The sequence below is a fragment of the Ciona robusta genome, chromosome 13 (assembly GCF_009617815.1).
Source record: "Ciona robusta chromosome 13, ASM961781v2".
Classification (NCBI taxonomy): domain Eukaryota; kingdom Metazoa; phylum Chordata; class Ascidiacea; order Phlebobranchia; family Cionidae; genus Ciona; species Ciona robusta.
In genome coordinates, this window is record NC_143247.1 from 4,108,753 (window position 1) to 4,128,150 (window position 19,398).

The 19,398-nt window shown below is 37.2% G+C and overlaps 3 protein-coding genes across 3 annotated transcripts; 1 reads left to right on the plus strand and 2 right to left on the minus strand.

Annotated features, from left to right (window-relative positions):
- On the plus strand, positions 1 to 15,638 carry LOC149725941 (serine/threonine-protein kinase N2-like). The gene is made up of 21 exons (XM_089891758.1): positions 1 to 225; positions 1,208 to 1,364; positions 1,997 to 2,139; positions 2,807 to 2,957; positions 3,572 to 3,729; positions 4,337 to 4,559; positions 4,996 to 5,184; positions 5,606 to 5,715; positions 6,371 to 6,514; positions 6,700 to 6,772; positions 7,274 to 7,475; positions 7,763 to 7,957; positions 8,233 to 8,293; positions 9,014 to 9,159; positions 9,908 to 10,063; positions 10,640 to 10,816; positions 11,817 to 11,956; positions 12,693 to 12,835; positions 13,370 to 13,558; positions 13,738 to 13,797; positions 14,169 to 15,638. Exons 1-21 carry the CDS (start codon positions 94 to 96, stop codon positions 14,313 to 14,315), a joined length of 3,096 nt encoding a protein of 1,031 aa, XP_089747884.1. The 5' UTR covers positions 1 to 93; the 3' UTR covers positions 14,316 to 15,638.
- A 266-nt stretch (positions 15,639 to 15,904) lies between these two features.
- LOC149725942 (SREBP regulating gene protein-like) lies at positions 15,905 to 17,684 on the minus strand. Its single transcript, XM_089891760.1, has 5 exons — positions 17,491 to 17,684; positions 17,084 to 17,203; positions 16,902 to 16,999; positions 16,508 to 16,640; positions 15,905 to 16,336 (listed from the first exon to the last, which is right to left on the minus strand). Exons 1-5 carry the CDS (start codon positions 17,620 to 17,622, stop codon positions 16,187 to 16,189), a joined length of 633 nt encoding a protein of 210 aa, XP_089747886.1. The 5' UTR covers positions 17,623 to 17,684; the 3' UTR covers positions 15,905 to 16,186.
- LOC149725943 (gem-associated protein 6-like) lies at positions 17,646 to 18,674 on the minus strand. Its single transcript, XM_089891759.1, has 2 exons — positions 18,565 to 18,674; positions 17,646 to 18,374 (listed from the first exon to the last, which is right to left on the minus strand). The coding sequence occupies exon 2, from the start codon at positions 18,364 to 18,366 to the stop codon at positions 17,893 to 17,895; it is 474 nt and encodes a 157-aa protein (XP_089747885.1). The 5' UTR covers positions 18,367 to 18,374; positions 18,565 to 18,674; the 3' UTR covers positions 17,646 to 17,892.
- Between the last annotated feature and the right edge of the window lie 724 nt (positions 18,675 to 19,398).

Consider the following 19,398-nt stretch of genomic DNA (forward strand, 5'->3'; position numbering starts at 1 on the left):
TATCACTTCTCACCAAAAGTTTTTACCCCAGATTTTTATTATTACATCATAAGTGCCACATTGATACATCAGATAGTGTATTGTGACATCACAATGGCTGATCCGGATAACATAGATGTGGAAGATCCTCGCATCCAGAATCGATTGGAGGAAGTGAAGGAGGATATTCGGAAGGAGATCAGGAAGGAACTTCGGGTGAAGGAAGGGATTGAAAACATGAAAAAGGTGGCTTGTGGGGGGCTGTTTATTGGGGTGCTGCGGTAGTAGTTGTTGTTGCGTTTGAGATGCTTTTGGGCAGCTGTGGCCTAAATCCACCCTGGGTGTTGAGTTAGTTGGTCTGTGGCGATGGGTTCTCACCCATGCAAAGTAGGATGGACTTAGCTACAAAAACAGCCCAACAGATTGCATTTATATAAGGACATTTTGGCTTATTATGCTAACTTCAAAATCTCCGGTGCCTAGCTACATGACCCACGTATAATAGACGTCCGATATATTATTGTGATGTAACAGAGCATAGTGTGATGTCACAGATGTTATTATGATGTCAATGTTTGCAGAGTTAATATTGGTTGTAGATCCTTGAGTTCATGATTAAACAATGGCTATTGTGAAGAACAAACAAACTATAGAATCATATTGATTGTGACATCATAAATGGGATTTGTGACTCATATTTCCACAATAGCAACAATCAGTTATGTTAAATAAACTAAATGCTTGTGTAAGCGTTGAAGAAACTTATTTTCTCCTAAAAATTGTTTTTAACTGTTGTTGTTTTCAAAGTAACCCCAACATAATCCTCATATATTCACCTTTAAACCCATTATTTACCCCATGGTTCACCTTTAAACCCATTATTTACCCCATGGTTCATACGTTACATAATATTTGTATCCTTTGTGTCACAACAAATAATGTTAAAGAACCAATGGTTTAAGCTATTAATAAAATTAGCTAAATAAAAATTATTGAAATGATGTTCCTCATCTCCCTAGCCCCAGTTTAAGCAACAAATAATAGCAATTAACACAACCCATCTTTTCCACAAGGCCACAACAGACAATGAGCAGTTAAAAACATAAAACAAATTTAAAATTTGTAAGAATATCACAGAAGTTATCCAAATCTTACAATAACAGAATACCACACACCTAACTCATATTCTAATGTATAACCCGAACTTACAAAACCCCCTTTTATACAGGCCACAACTGATAAGAAACAGCTCTCCTCGATGGAAAATATGCTCCGGATATCGAACAGACAACTAGAGGATTTACACCAGGAGCTGAGGGAGTTGGATGCTGCACAGATTACGAGGTCGATCAGTGATAATTTGGATGATTATAAATCCTCGGGAGGTGGGTTGATGTTGGTTATATTAGTGTTAAAATATTACATTAATAATAATACAGTTTTAGGTATATACTGTGTTACTTATTAATACATAAGATAATATGTGTCGCAACTTGTTACTGATGCCAAGATCTGGTTGGTGTTGGTTATATAAGTGCGGGAACATAGCATTGCATATGTGTTGTGTCCTTTAGTTATTCTGCCACATAAATGGTTAATTGGTTCAATAATTATCGTCCAAGTATTTTTATAATGGTGCAGACTTACAGTGTGTTATGCTTACTTACTGATGTATATCTAAAAGTGCCAGATGTAATGTTGGTTTATATATGTGTGGGCACTGTAGCATCATTAACAATACATTTATAAGTATATATGTCTAATTATGGTCTTATTTTGGTTTTTGTGTAAAAAGTGTTAGTGTAAGGGTACCGGTTTCGATGCTTTATACTGTTATGTATCGTATGTAGTCACTAATGTCGACCTAATGTGTGTTAATTCTCTCTAAATCTCTTTAAACAGAGAAACTATTAACGAAAGTTGCAATTTACCCCTTCTTTGGCATAGATGCTAATTAATCTGTTATTTATAAGTGGACTTTTGCGTAAAAATATTAAACTATATTATTTCTATGTAGACTCTGCGATTCCCCCTAGTGTTGAATCGAGCAGTCAGGAAGACCCGAGGATCGCAGGGTTGGAGAAACAACTACGGATCGAGATGATGGTGAAACAGGGAGCCGAGAATATGATGAAGTCTTATACATCGGGGCATAGCAAGGTGGGGTAGCATATGTGTAATATAAGGTGTAATATGGGTGGTATAGTAGGGTGGGGGAAGATGGGACATCTTATCGTTCTATTTCTCATCACATTTGGTAGTGAACAAAGAAAACTAAAATAATTTAAAAACCGTATCCTCACAACCCCCATATACTGTTGTTAATTGTTAAAAAACACAATCAGGATATTTGGATATTCTGTGATATATTTGTAGGTGGTGGGTGTATGGTGGTTACATGGGTGGAGTATGGGGTGGCCGGCCGCATGGAAGACTTAAATGGATTTCCCGGGTGTTGGGTCAAATCTGGCCTAAATCCATGGTCCTTGAAAAGGACCTCACCCATATAGAATAGAATAGAATGGGGTGGCCGGGGTAACATTTTATGAGGAGCCGTGAATATAATGTAGTCGTATACATCAGGGCATAACAAGATATGGTGGTCACTCACTGGTTACAATGTTACATCATCATGGTGGTGTTAGTGTATATAATTTTAACTAAATGATGAATTGATTCAACTTTTTACTCCATTATTCCCCCTCACTCCACACCAGGATTGTAAATTAAAACAGTAATGTTTCAACTCTGTTCCACATCGTAGGTTCTATAGCATATAAAATATTAAAAGTACCTATCAACTTGTCATCACAAACTCCCCCCCCAGGATCGTAAATTAATCGCGACAGCCGAACAAATGTTGGGTGAGAGTCGTACAAAGATTGAAGTGATTAGGATGCAAATCCTACAGTTAAAGACACACAACGCAACAGCTACTTCGAAAACTAACAACGATAATTCAACCCACAAGAAACAAGGTTGGTAGATCATTCATTTCCATGGTTTTTATGGGTGAGGTCGTACAGTGAGGCACCTTGAAGGAAGTTCTGCTGCAGCCTAGGTTTTATTACTCCGACACAAAGGGTTTAAAGGGACCAATGGGTTGGAGCAATATCCGATAACTTTTTTACCCAATGACATCTATATTAGACCGAAATCCCAGGCCCAATAACATGCTATACTGTAGAATCTCACCTGTGTAAAACGACTTCTATGTTTAAACCCTTATATCAGGTTGACATATTAAGTTACTTTCATGTTACTGTCATGTGTTGTGTATTCATTTCTCAAATATGACATAACGCTAACACCAATATATGTTTATTACTTGTTTAATATAAATGGCAGAAAATATATTTAAATCCATTGAGCACCAGATGAGGGTCAGATTGGCAGAATGTTACAGTTATTTTATTGTATGGCAATTCTTTAATTGTGATTTGTGTTGTATATTTGTGATGTCATAAAGTCATATAATTGTTAATTCTGACATAACATAATTATATATTTATTAATTAATTGATATCAATGGTCATGTGTTTTGTATCTCAATGATGACATAATAGCATTAATTGTTTGATTTGAATGACAGATAATGAAGCAGTGGACGGGAACAACCCCCTTCCTGTAAGAGTAGCGTTATTGCGCCACCATGTGACAATAGAGTCGGCTATCGTTGAAGGATCAAAGAATGTCGTTCGTTTCATGTCGGCTGCGGGGAAGCAGGCCGATAAGAAGGCACTGCAAGAGGTATTGATTGGTTTGCATTGTTATGTTGTTAAGTCAAATGCTTGTATTTCTCTTATTATATATGGGTGAGGTCCTATAGTAAGGCTTGTGTTGGTATGTACATGCACCTCTACTGTTATATAATGGAACATTATATTAAAATATCATTAGCCACCTACCAATTGTAACCCATACATTACTACATGGAACCCACAATATTATTATTAGCAACATAATAATGACCCCGCTCCAGCAGGGTGAAATATGGTTTTTATTTAAATTGGATGGTAAAACATATGATATCACCCCTGTCCCTGTTTCAAGAGCTGAAGTAACATGTTACCTAATGTCACCTAATGCCCCAGCACCCTGTTCACAGCTCCATAACATGCTTCATCCCCCAGGCACAAGAAAAACTGTAGGAATCTTCCCACAAACTATTAACCCCCACAGTATTCTAATGTTTCATCTTAAACACATATCATCACCCCCTGCCAAATAAATATAAATCCCCAACAGGCCCAAGAGAAACTGCTATATATAATTACATATAACAATTATCTTTTTATTATTATATAATATCTTATTATCACCCCCACCGTATAAAACCTACCCCCCCCCCCACCAGGCCCAAGAGAAACTACAAGAATCTGCCCACAAGCTCGACCTCCTCAAGCTTTCCCTTGAGCTTCGTTCCATCGAACTCCCTCCTGGCTCCAACGAGAAGAAAGAGTTAGAAGCCGAACTAAGCCTATTATCCCCGACCCACTATCGGCAATCATCCGACCATAAAGAGGACACTAACCATGTCAAGAGGTTTTCTACAGTACCAAAACCTGCAGAATTAACAGGTAACTACCCCATCATCAATGTTGTAGTGGGTTATGTGTGTGTTGTATATTAGGTCATATATGCTTGGGTATTGTGGTGTATTTAATGCTAATTATGTAAAGAGGTTTTTAACTGTACCGAAACCTGCAGAGTTGACAGGTAGTTTCACTTTGGTTGTTTCCCTGTTGTTTTTGGTACATTAGAGCTTATATATATATGTGAGGTACTGGGATGTGCCTAGGCCTGTGGTGTTAACAGTTAGTTTACTTTCACTTTATTGGCGTATTTGTGGTCTGGGGTTATATGTGCCAACTTTAACCCCCCCACAGGCAAACTGGAAGTTATTAGAATATCAAGGATTATAATAGGCCTCACTGCAGAACCACATCCATATATAATAGAACTCATATTATCAGAAAGTAAACCCCCATACCAACCAATGATCCCCCCACACAGGTAAACTTGAAGTCCGCATAATTGGTTGCCAAGAGTTATTGGAGAATGTACCCGGTCGTTCACGCAACGTATCCGTACAACTCCCCGCAAGTAGCCCCGAGAACCGAGCAGCGTGGATAAGGGGGGCAAGTAAAAGTTTCCACGGAAAGACGAGCAACAAGTATAATGTTAAACCGGATGATTTATCAAGTGAGTTTTGGGTGTTAGTGTTCGCCAGAGTAATTGGCTTTACTCTGTACCATACAGAATAACATAGTAACAGAATTTACCCTCGTAACAGAATTTACTCTATACTATACCATGTACAACAACAACTACATAGGTGTTATGTTGGTTGTGGATTGGGTGTTGGGTGTTAATTCTCCCCTGGAGTGAATTTGAACCTCTATACTCCGTACGACCGTACTATATTATCGCTCGTCCTGTTGTAAATAAAGTAATGTTAAAAAAGGGTGTAGGTTTTGGGGTTATTTCACTCAAACTTTCCTAGGGTTACTTATGTATTATCATTCTGCATACATAAGACATACGTTATTCCACTATAAGCATTCATCAGGGTAACATTATGACATTATAATAATACCATTATTACATCACACATATATAACAGATGAAGTATCAGCCGTATTGAAACTCGACAATGTTGTGATCGGTCAAACTTTATGGAGGAATGCGGGACAACAGTGTTGGAATCAACAGTTTATATCGGAGTTGGAAAGGGTGGGTTATGGGGGTTACTGTTGATATTAGGCTTAAAAAGTGTTTATAACACGCATGTTCTGTTTCATACACCTCGTGCCCGCTTACAAGTTACCACGTATGTAACTTATTTATCCTCGCATGGCGGGGAAATGACAGTCGTTATAACACGCGTGTTCTGTTTCATACACTTCATGCCCGCTTACAAGTTACCACGTATGTAACTTATTTATCCTTGCATGGCGGGGGAATGACAGTCGTTATAACACGGGTGTTCTGTTTTATACACCTCATGCCCGCTTACAAGTTACCACGTATGTAACTTATTTATCTTCGCATGGTGGGGCAACAACAGTTGTTATAACACAGGTGTTCTGTTTCATACACCTTGTGCCCGCTTACAAGTTACCACGTATGTAACTTATTTATCTTCGCATGGTGGGGCAACAACAGTTGTTATAACACAGGTGTTCTGTTTCATACACCTCATGCCCGCTTACAAGTTACCACGTATGTAACTTTGTGGGTGCTTAAGTGTTTTGCCCAAGGACATATACGCCTACAATGGTTGGCCAAGCCTTGAACCCGTAACCTCTGAATAAGATGATACACCACAACTAATTATTCATCTCGATTTCAACCATATATCTTTATATTAAACATACACTTCCACCAGGCGAGGGAGCTAGAGATCTCCGTATATTACAAGGATTGGCGAGCCATGTGCGGGGTTAAGTTTCTTCGTTTAGCGGATTTTCTTGATAATCGTCGACACGCGATGGCGCTACAACTTGAACCCAGTGGGGTTCTCTTCGCTGAGGTAGACAATAGACATAATATAAATAATAATGAAATATTTGAACACACATAGAGGTGCTAAATTGTCTTAATTTAATAAAAAATTAACAAGTGTTTTAAAAAAGTAAATTCATGTCTTAAATTGAGTAATAGTTTGGTGCTTCATGTTTTTATTATGACATCACATCTATTATTATGACATCACAGGTGACATTCAGCAACCCTCGTATTGAAAGGAAACCAAAACTTCAACGACAGAAAAAAATCTTCAGGAATAAAGGTCGGTAGTAATGCGTGGACTTGGATGAGGTTGGGATTATTTGGGTAGCATGCTACACCTTATGTAGTTGTACTGCCTGCACCATCAACTGTTTTACCCCTACCACATTTGTACTATTATTGTAACATGCAATGTTACATATAGGTAGGCATGTAATAAACAAAAATCCAGCCAGCACCGGTTTGCCTTTATATTTTTCCCGGCGCGTCATTGTCTCCGCATAAATGCCTGATTTATGATAATATAAAGCTGTTTGTTACGTCAGAACTGCACGAATAAATAACTTACGTTAACATGAAACGAAATGTTACGCAGCCGGCAAAGTAAATAAATTCGGGATTCCCACGCCGGCCGTTTTCTGCCGGAAGTTTTAAAAAAAATAGGCACTTTTTACACCGCTGTATATGGTAACATAATACACCTTCACCAACACATTTACTACAGGATCACAAATTTACACGCAAAGCAATACCCACCTTAACACCATTTTCCCTCCCCCAGGCAAAAGCTTCCTTCGAGCGAAACAAATGAACATAAACATTGCCACTTGGGGGCGATTGATGAAACGAGCGATCCCCCCGTGCAACGAACCCTCCACCTTTAGTCCCCCTAGTGGTGGGACAAGGTCGTCGCCCAAGATGAAACAACGACCAGCGTCGCAGGATTTTGACCACGTGGTGGAGCCGAGCGCGCAAACACGGAGGTATATAAATAGTATATTATGTTTAGTTTAAATAGAAATAAAATATAGTCTTTATTTACATGGAATTGATATATTATTTGTATCCACATATGAACAATATATCAGAGTTACGCAAACTAACCAACTGCAGTGTAAATCCCATGGTGTGCCTCACTGCAGGACCTCGCACATTAGAATGTATCTTATTATGACAGGACTTGTAAATAAACACAACGAACATGAAAAGCTTTATAATGATATGCACTGTGTATGGGTTTATATTTTACATTATATTCCAAAACCCTTAGACCCTTAAGCGAGCACGAACAATCCAAGAAGAAGTTAGACTTTGGGGAACCCCCTCAACCAGGAATAACGAAGGAGCGACGATCGAGCGCCACCATGCCATCTAGTGGTAAAGCCCCTGTAAGGGAACCAACGTGGTATAAACCGGGGACACAGAAAACGAGGAGGGCGTCGGAAGATGACATTAAAGTTGATAAGTGAGTCTGGTGTGTTTTATGTGTGCTACCAAATGTATAGATAGGAAAGTTCTAAACACAGGGGAGGCAGGGATGGTTAGATACAATCCTGTGAAACAAATCTAACTTACTGCTTGTAATGTTTACTGATTAATGCAAAATATTGGGGTAGGCCGCCCACCCAACTACTGAAGCCCTCAGTTGGTTGATTGACTTCCCTTGACACCATTACGTTTATAATATATATGTTTCATTATTAATATTGTTGCATGTTAATATTGAAACATTTTTCCCAGGTCTCAAATACCAACATCGAGATCGTCATATAAACAAGCCGTTAAAACCGACAGTTTAAACGTAAGTTTAATGTTTTTGTATAAATTTAATTAACAGTAAACAGAAAATAAGCGCATAGATTTCTTGTGTAATGCATTATCTTGGGAACCAATGTTTCGTCATTCCATTTATGTGGCTAGGGTTCCCAGTGGTTGAATGGTCAATAACACATTGTATACTTGTATTGCTGTATCAGCAATATCTGGCAACCACAATACAACTAATTAGATAATTTAAACACCCCATAACTACCAACAAATGTTACTATGACCAAACAATGGCAACTTTTACTCGACAATTGTATTCAATATCACCTAATAATGGGAATTACTTTACAACACAACTATTTAGTTCATAATTGCAATTATATTACCCAAGCAATGTTATATAGTAGGTTGGGGGAAGATGGGACACACTTTACCATTCTATTTTTTTAAAAAAACATTCAAAGAATTATATAACTGTGTCTTCACGACTCGTATAGACCGTTGTGAATTGTTTAAAGCACAATCGGGATATTTAAATATTATGTGTAAAAGGTGTCCCATCTTCCCCCACCCTACTAAAACTATATTACCCAAACAATATCTACGTTTTCCAAAAATAATTACTCTGCAACACAACTGTTTAGACAATAATTGGAGATATATTACCCAAACAATACTATTGTCTAAAAATTTTAACTTTAACTAAATTCGCCGCGACTGTAAATGTACAAAAGTATTCACACCCCAACAATAGGAATTACTCCACAACACAACACTGGACAAACCTAAACCAGCCCCTCGTAAAAACAAGGAATCCTTCATACAATGGAACCAACCAACCGCGTCATCACCCCCCAAGCCTGCTCGGCGGAGTGGAACACCTCAACCGACCAATGAGAAGTGAGTATGGGGGTTTGAATTTTGGAGATAGAAATTTAGTGTAACTTATTTATCCTTACATGGCATGGAAACGACATTAGTGAAATGGAAAATATTTAAATTGAATTAATTATTGTGGTGGCTTTTTTACTCATATTTTTTAGTCTTTATAAACTGTTACATACTAATTTGTGGGGTAATGGGCCAACCTTGGCATAAAGGGCCCCTGGCTTGTGTCACCATACTGGCAAACTCAGTCTTTTTAGCTTTTTAGCAATACTGCATCAAAAAAATATTTTGCCCCACAATTATTTAATACTGTGTGAAACTACATATAAGTGTATAATGCTATATATGGTTCAGTAGAATATTGTGTATATTTTACCTCATGCACAAGTACACTACTTGACACTATTGTGACCAGTGGCGCAGCCAGGGGGTTTCAGGGGTTATGACATCCCCCATTTTAAACCAATAAAAAAAATTTTTTAATTAAAAAAAATTTTTTTAAATTAAAAAAAAATTTTTTTTGAACAATTTTTTGATTAAAACCCTCTTATTTTTTTCTGGCTGCGCCACTGATTGTGACCGACTAGAATTATTTAATACTGCTTAAATTTACTTATATACAAGTATATCTCTACTGCATGGCATTCTTGACCTTGTTGCCACTTTTCATTGTTTATGTCGATATTCAAATTGTTCTACAAACATATTAAAATAGACGCACGTATATATCCCTATTTTGACCACCATTATGACATCACAGACGGTCGATACAGATGAGCGACTTCCGTCCCATCGCCGTTTTAGGCCGAGGTCATTTCGGCAAAGTTTTGCTGACTCAGCATAAAAAGACGTCGAACATGTACGCGATAAAAGCGTTGAAGAAGGGGGATATCATCGCTCGCGACGAGATCGACAGGTGACTTTATTTTACTAAAAGATGATTTAAAGACTTACTCTGTTTTAGCCAGCAAAATGTCAACGGTCATTTAAGTTTTGAAACGGCATCTCAAATACACTTCATCATTAATAAAATAATAATGTACAAAGTTGTGATCAAAACTATCCAGGGTTTTTTTTAAAGCAAGTAAATACTGAATAAACTTGCGCATTTAGAAGAGCACGCAATCTTTCAAGTTGTTTTTGATAATGACATCAGTGACGGCATCGGGACCTAATGTTTGTGTCTTATATAAACAATGCATTACTTACCCAACTTGTTTGTAATGGTTAATGTTTCTATCTTTAAAAGTTAACAAAACTTTTCACATTTTTTAATACATACTGTTTGTACCTAAACCAACCCCTGCCCTTACCCACAGTTTAATTATGGAGTGTATTACGTAGTTTCAACTTCATACAAGTATATACTCAGAACAAACCAATATAAAGTTAATAGCCAAACATGGTATCTTATATAACTCACATACACTACTGTCTTGTACATGTTATATATAAATTTATATATATCTTAACCCAACATACCCCCCCACAGCTTGATGGTTGAGCGTCGTATATTCGAGTGCGCCACCAAAGTGAAACATCCGTTCCTCGTCAACTTATTCGCGTGCTTCCAAACACCCGAGCACGTTTGTTTTGTTACCGAGTACGCCAGCGGAGGGGATCTTATGTTACATATACATACTGATGTGTTTAATGAACCGCGCACAGTGTAAGTTTGTATTGTTGTTGTATTTAATATAGTACTGCTGTATTGATACAACTATATAGTGGGGTGGGGGAAGATGGGACACCTTTAATACATAATATCCAAATATCCTGATCGTGTTTTAAACAATTAACAACGGTTTGTTGAAGTCGTGAGGATACGGTTTTATAATTCACTGAATGCTCTTTGTTTGCTACCAAATGGAAAGAGAAAACTAAACGAAAAAGTGTCCCATCTTCCCCCACCCTACTATAATTTATTTTGGTAACTAACTTGTTATATATGTTGTCTTGTGGTCGTATTGTAAACCAAAGGATACCGGATTCGAGGCTCGGTAGTGCTACTGTTGTGGGCGTGTGTGTCATTGGGCAATACACTTAATGGCAATTGCCTACAATACAGTGTTCAATGATGAGTTGAATAAATTGTGAGCCCTACGCAAAACAATCACCCACAAAGTTACAAACGTGGTAACTTGTAAGCGAGGTGTATAAAACACCTGTGTTATAACAACTGTCATTGCCATGCGAGAATATAAGTTACATACGTGGTCACTCGTAAGCGAGCACGAGGTGTATGAAACAGAACACCCGTGTTATAACGACTGCTGTTGCCCCGCCATGCGAGGATAAATAAGTTACATACGTGGTAACTTGTAAGCTGGCACGAGGTGTATGAAACAGAACACCCGTGTTATAACGACTGCTGTTGCCCCGCCATGCGAGGATAAATAAGTTACATACGTGGTCACTCGTAAGCGGGCATGAGGTGTATGAAACAGAACACCCGTGTTATAACGACTGCTGTTGCCCCGCCATGCGAGGATAAATAAGTTACATACGTGGTCACTCGTAAGTGGGCACGAGGTGTATGAAACAGAACACCCGTGTTATAACGACTGTTGTTACCCCGCTATGCAAGGATAAAAGTTACTTTAGCGCCAAATTATCAATATCTAACATTATGACATCATACCCACATTATGACATCATACATCCCATAGTTTCTACACAAGCTGTGTTGTTCTCGGTCTCCAATACCTCCATGATAACAAGATTGTTTATCGGGATCTTAAGCTTGATAATTTGTTACTGGATAAAGACGGATATCTGAAGATTGCTGACTTTGGGTTGTGCAAGGAAGGTAGGTTGACGTGTTTGATTTGTATGGGGTAATGTACAGAGGTGTGTTGGTGTGTATGGGTGTGTATAGGTATGGGGATATATAGGTATGGGGATAATGCATTTATTGGGGTGGGGTACAATAAGAACTCGCTTATAGCCTTGTTACTTCATTTCTTCGGCTTTTTACAATTGCAAGTTAATCCTATTCTATATTTTGGTGGCTTCATGCAGTAAATATGACATTGGGATTTAGGTTGAAGTTGGTCTATTAGTAGCAATAATACAAGGGTTTAGGGGATTTACTCATTAAATTTCATAACATTGGAATATAAGTGATCAGAGACAGCAATAAATATATGGGATAATATGTATGGGGTCTATATATTATATAGGTTGTATGGGATGGGGTAGACATATGCAATGGACGTATACGTATAGGTTTGACCATAGTTTTACCATAGGTTAGAGAGATTTAAGCCAGAGTTGGCCTATTGCGCAACCAAATAAGATATGACAATTTTTAAAGACTATAATATATCAGTAAAAAGCCACCACAATAATTAATTCAATTTAAATATTTTTTATTTAACGACTATCGTTTGCATCCCATGTAAGGCTAAATAAGCATGTATTAAGTTTTCCCTCCAAAATTCAAACCCTCATACTCACTTCTCATTGGTCGGTTGAGGCGTTCCAGTACATTAGATTAACCAGTTACAGCAAATGACACCATTATAACCCATTACTTTCTACAGGGATGGGGTTTGGTGATCGAACGGGTACATTCTGCGGAACCCCTGAGTTTCTTGCACCCGAGGTTTTGACGGACACCTCGTATACAAGGGCAGTTGATTGGTGGGGGTTGGGGGTGCTTATATTTGAAATGTTGGTTGGGGAGGTAAGTTGGATCTTGTTAATTGTTAATAGTTGTTGCTCTGGTTGGATTCTCCCCATGTTTAATCTCTCTTTCATTCACATTCTTCCATGTAAGTGGTCTCAACACCCATGAGAACGTCCTTTAAAACGCAGTTTAAACCCCCCAATCGATTTATGCAAAACAGCACAATATAAAGAGCACATAAAACCCATAGCATAAATTGTTTTTGAGAATGTAATGTTTTACATAAAATAATATACATGACATCACATTATGGTTGTGTTGTGTGCTATGTATTGTGCCATGGTCATTTATGCTGCGTATGTATGACTGTAGTAGCAGTGGTTGGCGGAGCTTTCCTCTAACCCAGGAGGTTCAAGGCTTGATGCTGCCAACACCTGTGACCTGACATATATGACACCACAGATTGATGTATATATATAACACAACTCCTACGATAAATAAGTTGATTCACAATATAATGTATACATATAATATATACATATATAATATCATATATATATGACATCACAACATTCCATTATGACATGACAGTCCCCCTTCCCTGGTGATGATGAAGAGGAAGTATTCGACTCGATTGTCAACGACGAAGTTCGTTATCCTCGCTTCTTATCCACGGATGCCATTTCTATCATGAGAAGGTTGTTGAGGAGGAACCCTGAGCGGAGGTTGGGAGCTGGGGAGAAAGATGCCGAGGATGTGAAGCGCCAACCTTTCTTTAAGGTGGGGGGGCGTATATATACGAGGGTATATATATATAGGCCAGTGTGGGTGTATTTGTAGGGTGTGAACTTAGTTAGGGCGGTTGGGTCGCTTCCCAAGGTTGAAGCCAACTATTATGGAACTATGCGGTTTTGTTAATAGTTGTTACTCATATTTAACCCACTCCTTTACGTTGACAGCGAATGAATTGGGACTTGTTGTTCCAGAAGAAGATTGTTCCTCAGTTTGTACCAACCATTGTGAGTATAAGATATTTATTTCACCTTTGATTTGTGCAATAGGCAGCACATGGAGTGTTGAAATACTTTATGATAATACTCAGCTGTCAACCTGTTCTCATGTTTTATTTTACCAAACCAAAAGACATAGCGCCATGTACTTTAAATCATTGGACTGGAGATTTAGGCAAACTGGTCCATTAGCCCAGCATTACCCCTTACTATAAGACCTCAACCATTGATCACGTTTCATCATTCAGTTAAAATGCCTTGGACTACATTTTTAAATTCATTCATGTTTTGCATTTTTTTCGCAAAATACCAATTTAATTTATATCTGGTGGTAAACCTCACCCATATAGAACCCACTAACCCCCAAACCCAACCCACAGCGCTCGGCTACTGACGTAAGCAACTTTGACGAGGAGTTCACGACCGAGAAACCCATCCTCACCCCCCCACATGAAAACCCCCGCCACCTTTCAAGGGAGGAACAAAAACAATTTTCAAATTTCGATTATTTTGCTGATTGGCCGTGAAAGAACCAATCAGGAGCCAGGGATTCTTGAAGCAATGAACCGGAAAAATCGCCAAAGTTTTCGGATTTCGGGACCAACTTATTTTCACGTCAACTTTGATAAACACTGAAGTTTGAAGAGACTTTGGTTTGTATGGCCATATGTGACTTACCTAAAGTGCATTCCACCTCAAGTATGCAGAAGATGTTTCTGGGACCAAATAACCAGGGGGGCAAACTTATTGGGGAATATACTTTGGTTTAATTATAACATTCACCATGTAGGGTAAATAGTAATATATATATATATATATGTTTACTGATTAACACAGTGTAGAAAATCAAGGGTTGGCACGCCCACCCTGCCACCCCAGGTTTGGCGCCTATGGTATAAACATGGGTAAAATACCTTTGTTTAATGCAATAATATGTAATGGTGTGCCAGGATAAGTACTTGGTATAGTTTGCCACCTCTGCTATAAATAACTATGGTTGAATTTAAACGATCGGAAAAACGTTACGCTGATACAAAAGTGAAACAGACATAGATATCTTATAAATTTCGTTGTAAATTTTTGCAGTGTCATTATATAGCCGTACTTATATGACGCAGCAAGTGTGACTCAGCATTTTTATGAAACATTCTTTGCTTAGTCATACAACATATATACCATGTTAGGATTTTCGTTTATTTAGAAAAATATATTTTTGTGTCACATTGTGCCTTAGAAGATGTTGCTGCCCGGGCTTATTGGGGCGAACTAAAACTTTTATGGGAAATTTATCTTGCGTAGCGACGTTTTGACACCTTTGCTTTATCAGGGTGAATAACACTTAACAAACAGAAGGACTTTATTATTAAATGAGGTGTTTTGTAAAAGATAAAAACAATATTAATTTATCATTGTTGTCTTTTTTAAGGTAAATAACACGCATGCAGAAACTTGCATTAAAATTGTGGTGTTAACATATGTATTTTTTTACCTTGATAATGACAAATATGATATTGTGACTTTTATTATAGTAAATAACAGACACAGAGACCTACATTAATATTGAGTTTTGGTTACAATATACTACTTTGTGTTATTTATCCTGGTAAAGCTGCATTAATATAACGTCGTTATCAATATAAATTACCCGTAACTTTCCGTTACAAGTTTGCCATCGGCAGTTTAGCTTGATTATTCTACGGCAATCATAGAAATAACATTGTGCAAACGTTCGTTAAGTTTCAAATATTCCACGATGACTTTTATCGAGTATATTGTACGGACCTATTGTGGATGCTTTTACACAATGCCCATTGTGTACGACTAATGAACAATAAAAACTAAATCGAGAATCATGATTGTGATGTCATAAAGAACTACTTCGCATTGATGACATCATAATCTACACCTGGTTCAATGCTCGATACTGATGTGTTCTTGGGCAAGACACTTAACGGACATTGCTCCAACCCAGTGGTTACTAATGAGTTGTAGAAACCTCAGTGTTGGGGTAATGCCCCAACTCGGGCCTAAATCTCGGGTCAGAATATAGGTGGTTTCCACTCCTATGCTCACAGTCGAGCTGCTGGAGCTGTTAGTTACAATACAGGTGTCGTAATAAGTTTAATACAAAATATTTTATTGCAAAACAATGAGATTGTGCTATCATGATGTCACAATGATTGTTTAATGGCTCATAAAAGGAATAGAACAACATATGGTCCACATTTTCTGCAGCAAGGACAGTCATTATAGCAGGGCAACATCAGTGTAACAGAAGTGATCTGTTCCATACACCTCATGGTCGCTTACGAGTTATTCTTTGGTGTTTGTTTTTCTTGGATTTCTATATATTTTTATTGTATGTAATCACTGCAAGTTTCCATTGCGCAACACTGCATTAGAACATCCTTAACTCGGGGGCTCCCACACCAAAGCAGTATTTCATGGAAGGATCTCGGTACGTGTTCTCGTGCCTCACGCTCGTTGACGAGGTTCGACATTTCATTAAACATAAGTCAAACTGGTCATGGATTGATGACATCATAATCTATATTGTGGGAGGTGAATTACCATATTATTGTTTCATTTTAAAGGTTATGTTTATAATTAATGAGATATTTTACTTAGTTTTATAAGTTTTAAAGTCTCATCAGCGTGGGTAATGAACCAAAAAATCTGAAATTAAGAACATTACACAATAATATAGACAACCACCCACCAGCATGGTATTTGTCTTCAACCCCCTCACAACTTTCTCCAACAAATTTTTATGTTTTGGTTGCAAACAACACGAGACACAATGTTCGTATACTGAGCAACAGTTTGAGGTTTGGCAAGTTTTACAAGCGTATCTAAATATGGGGTTTGTTAGTTGGTTGTATTTAAAATATTGAAATTTTATTGTTTCGTTAAAACGTGTTTGACTGTAAAGTAAGATTTCAATCTTGTTTTGTAGTTTTTTTGTGTTATTTAGTTTATAAAATCAAGTTTTTAACAAAATCTACAGCTATAACACATTTTATCATTTAGTTAAAACGCTTCCGAATGTACGTTAAGATTCAATCATGTTTTGCAGTTGCTTTTGTAAAATATTTATCCAATATTTAAATTACCTTCCTGTATCATGCATTGTGACATCACAACACCCATTATCGAGTAAATAATCGCGTTTACAAACGTAACCTTTGTCGTCCACAATCAGTTGTTTGCCCTGTTGTGGAACAAAAATTAAATCAAAGGGGGTGAAATGTAAGAGCAAAGATTTGTTATTGCTGTTACATTGAGTGTTCCGCACCTGTAGTGAGTTACGACATTGTTGTGAGGGGTTGTTGCTTGTTTGCTTGGGTACGTTGACGCGTGGTTGCCACTTGAGCGTTCGGAGAAATACTTCAATGCGTTGAACGTTTTGTACGAGCTGTTTAAAATATAAGATGACTTGTTTATATCTGTATTACTGAGTGTGGTGTGTGACTATAGGCACCAAACTTTTATAAACACTGGGAATTTCATCAGAGTTTTACAAAAACTGTTAATATCCAAAGTGATAAATAAAGCAAGATCACAATGACAAAACATGGGAAAACATTTTTATACCTCAGGGGACAAAATGGCTGTTTTACATTTTGCATTGTAGTAGAATATTATTTTTGCTGCATTAACCAAACTATAACCCAAATTCACAATATATTTGTTTCATCTTACTTTAAAACTTGTTTCATTCCTGGTCAAGTCACGCCGTGAGTTTGATGTTTTATAAATGAAGTAAACAAGGGACGTAAAAAACAATGCAGCAAGGAACCAACGTTTCCTGATATTTTTTATCACAGATACCATATCATGGCTAGTTATGTATGTGGCTGTGGAAGATGAATGAAAAAATAAATTAAAAAGATAGCCAGAGTTTTGGAGAAGCTTGGGTGTCGTATTATTACCCCTATGTTTTAAACAGTGGTTACATGATATATTGTAGTAAACTTTAAATTTCTGCTGTTAGGTGTCTATATAAACAAACAGAGCCAATTATTGCAAAGTATTTCAAGGTATTAGTATGAAGGTGAAAATTGGTTTGCAGATAATAATGTAAAAATTAAGTTGCATTAATGTTCAGGATTGTGGCATGGCTTCAATTAATTTCTGAATCCTTGTTAAAATAATTTCATTCGGGGCAGAACATGACTCAGCATTATACGGGGGCCCAACATCAACAACATTAGCGACTCGTAACTTTTCGCCAATAATTTCGACAGGAATTCGGTTTTTAGTGAACCAGGTATGGACATCAAGTCTGCGTTGTTGTAGAAATTCTGGTTTGTAAGTTTTTTGGTCAAATTCCAATAAATTTTCTAATTTTTCTTTTATTTCTTTCGTAGGTGCTTTAATAATTGTTACACTCTTAACAGAATGGCCAAAAACAGTTGTAAGTTTTTGTTCTTTAAGAATAACCATACTGTGGCTTATAGGATCCACTGTATACACCCATCCTATCTCAGTTTTTCCATTTACAAGTTTTACTTCAACTTTCTGATGAAGAAAACTCAGTTTTTCATCTAGATTTGTGTCTGCCCAGTTATTCTGCATTTTGTGACCTGGAAACATAGATTTTCTGGTCAGTTTTAATACAAATATTAACCCATGTGCATATATAATACTCTTATTTAAAAAAAACAAATGTTTCTATTTATAACTAAAATATCTGAAGTTTTGTATTATGTCATGTTTTATAAATAAATTCTAAATAATCTCGAAATACAGATAATTACGCTACAATTCATAGACTTTTGTAAAGCACTACCCAATAACAACAACGTTTGCGCGTGTGATTTGTTGTGTTTGGTTCTGATACAGTGATAAGGATAGAACGCGTTTGTGTATTTAAGTTTGTTTGAAAGGTAAGGAGATATGGTATTATGTGAGAAAATTATATGTATTTTGTGTTGTTTTAGGTCTTATGTTCAAAGATTGGCAACAATATGAAAAATTGTTGTGGGGAGTTGAAATATGTTTTATTTTGTTTCTGTGTTTCTTTATGACATCACTTATCACGTGATGCGTAGTGTAACGGTTTAGATTAAACTCGGAAATCTGAAGGGACTGTACTCGATTACGCAGTAGGGAAGTCGCTTGTCAATTAAAAAAAAAAATTTTAGTTTAAACGTCGCCTATTAGTTTGTAAATCTCTGTTTCGAAAGTTATAATTTAATAAAATCTTTGTAAATCACCTTATTCGTTATTATGTGTAGCTACTATATTTTGCGCAACAGTTAATTTATATGGATGAAAGAAATTAAATTGATCATCGAAAAATTTATAAAACTTAATTAAAAAAATGTACCAGTTTAAACTTCCTCGGGTAGTATTCGAACCCAGCTTCCCATTGAACTTCACCCTGCAAGATTTGATTGACAGGTGCAAGCCTTGAAGCCACGCCTACTACGTCACGAGAAACTTTAATCAGTCCAACTTTTTTCTTTTATTGCGAAATTTAGGTTTCGGGCAAGATAAGCTACTGCGCATGCGTAATTGAATGCGCGCGCATACCCCCGCTTTTTTAGATAACCTTGCAAACCAGAAAGTTTCACAACTTCGAGGTCGCTTCACAACGTGGCAGAT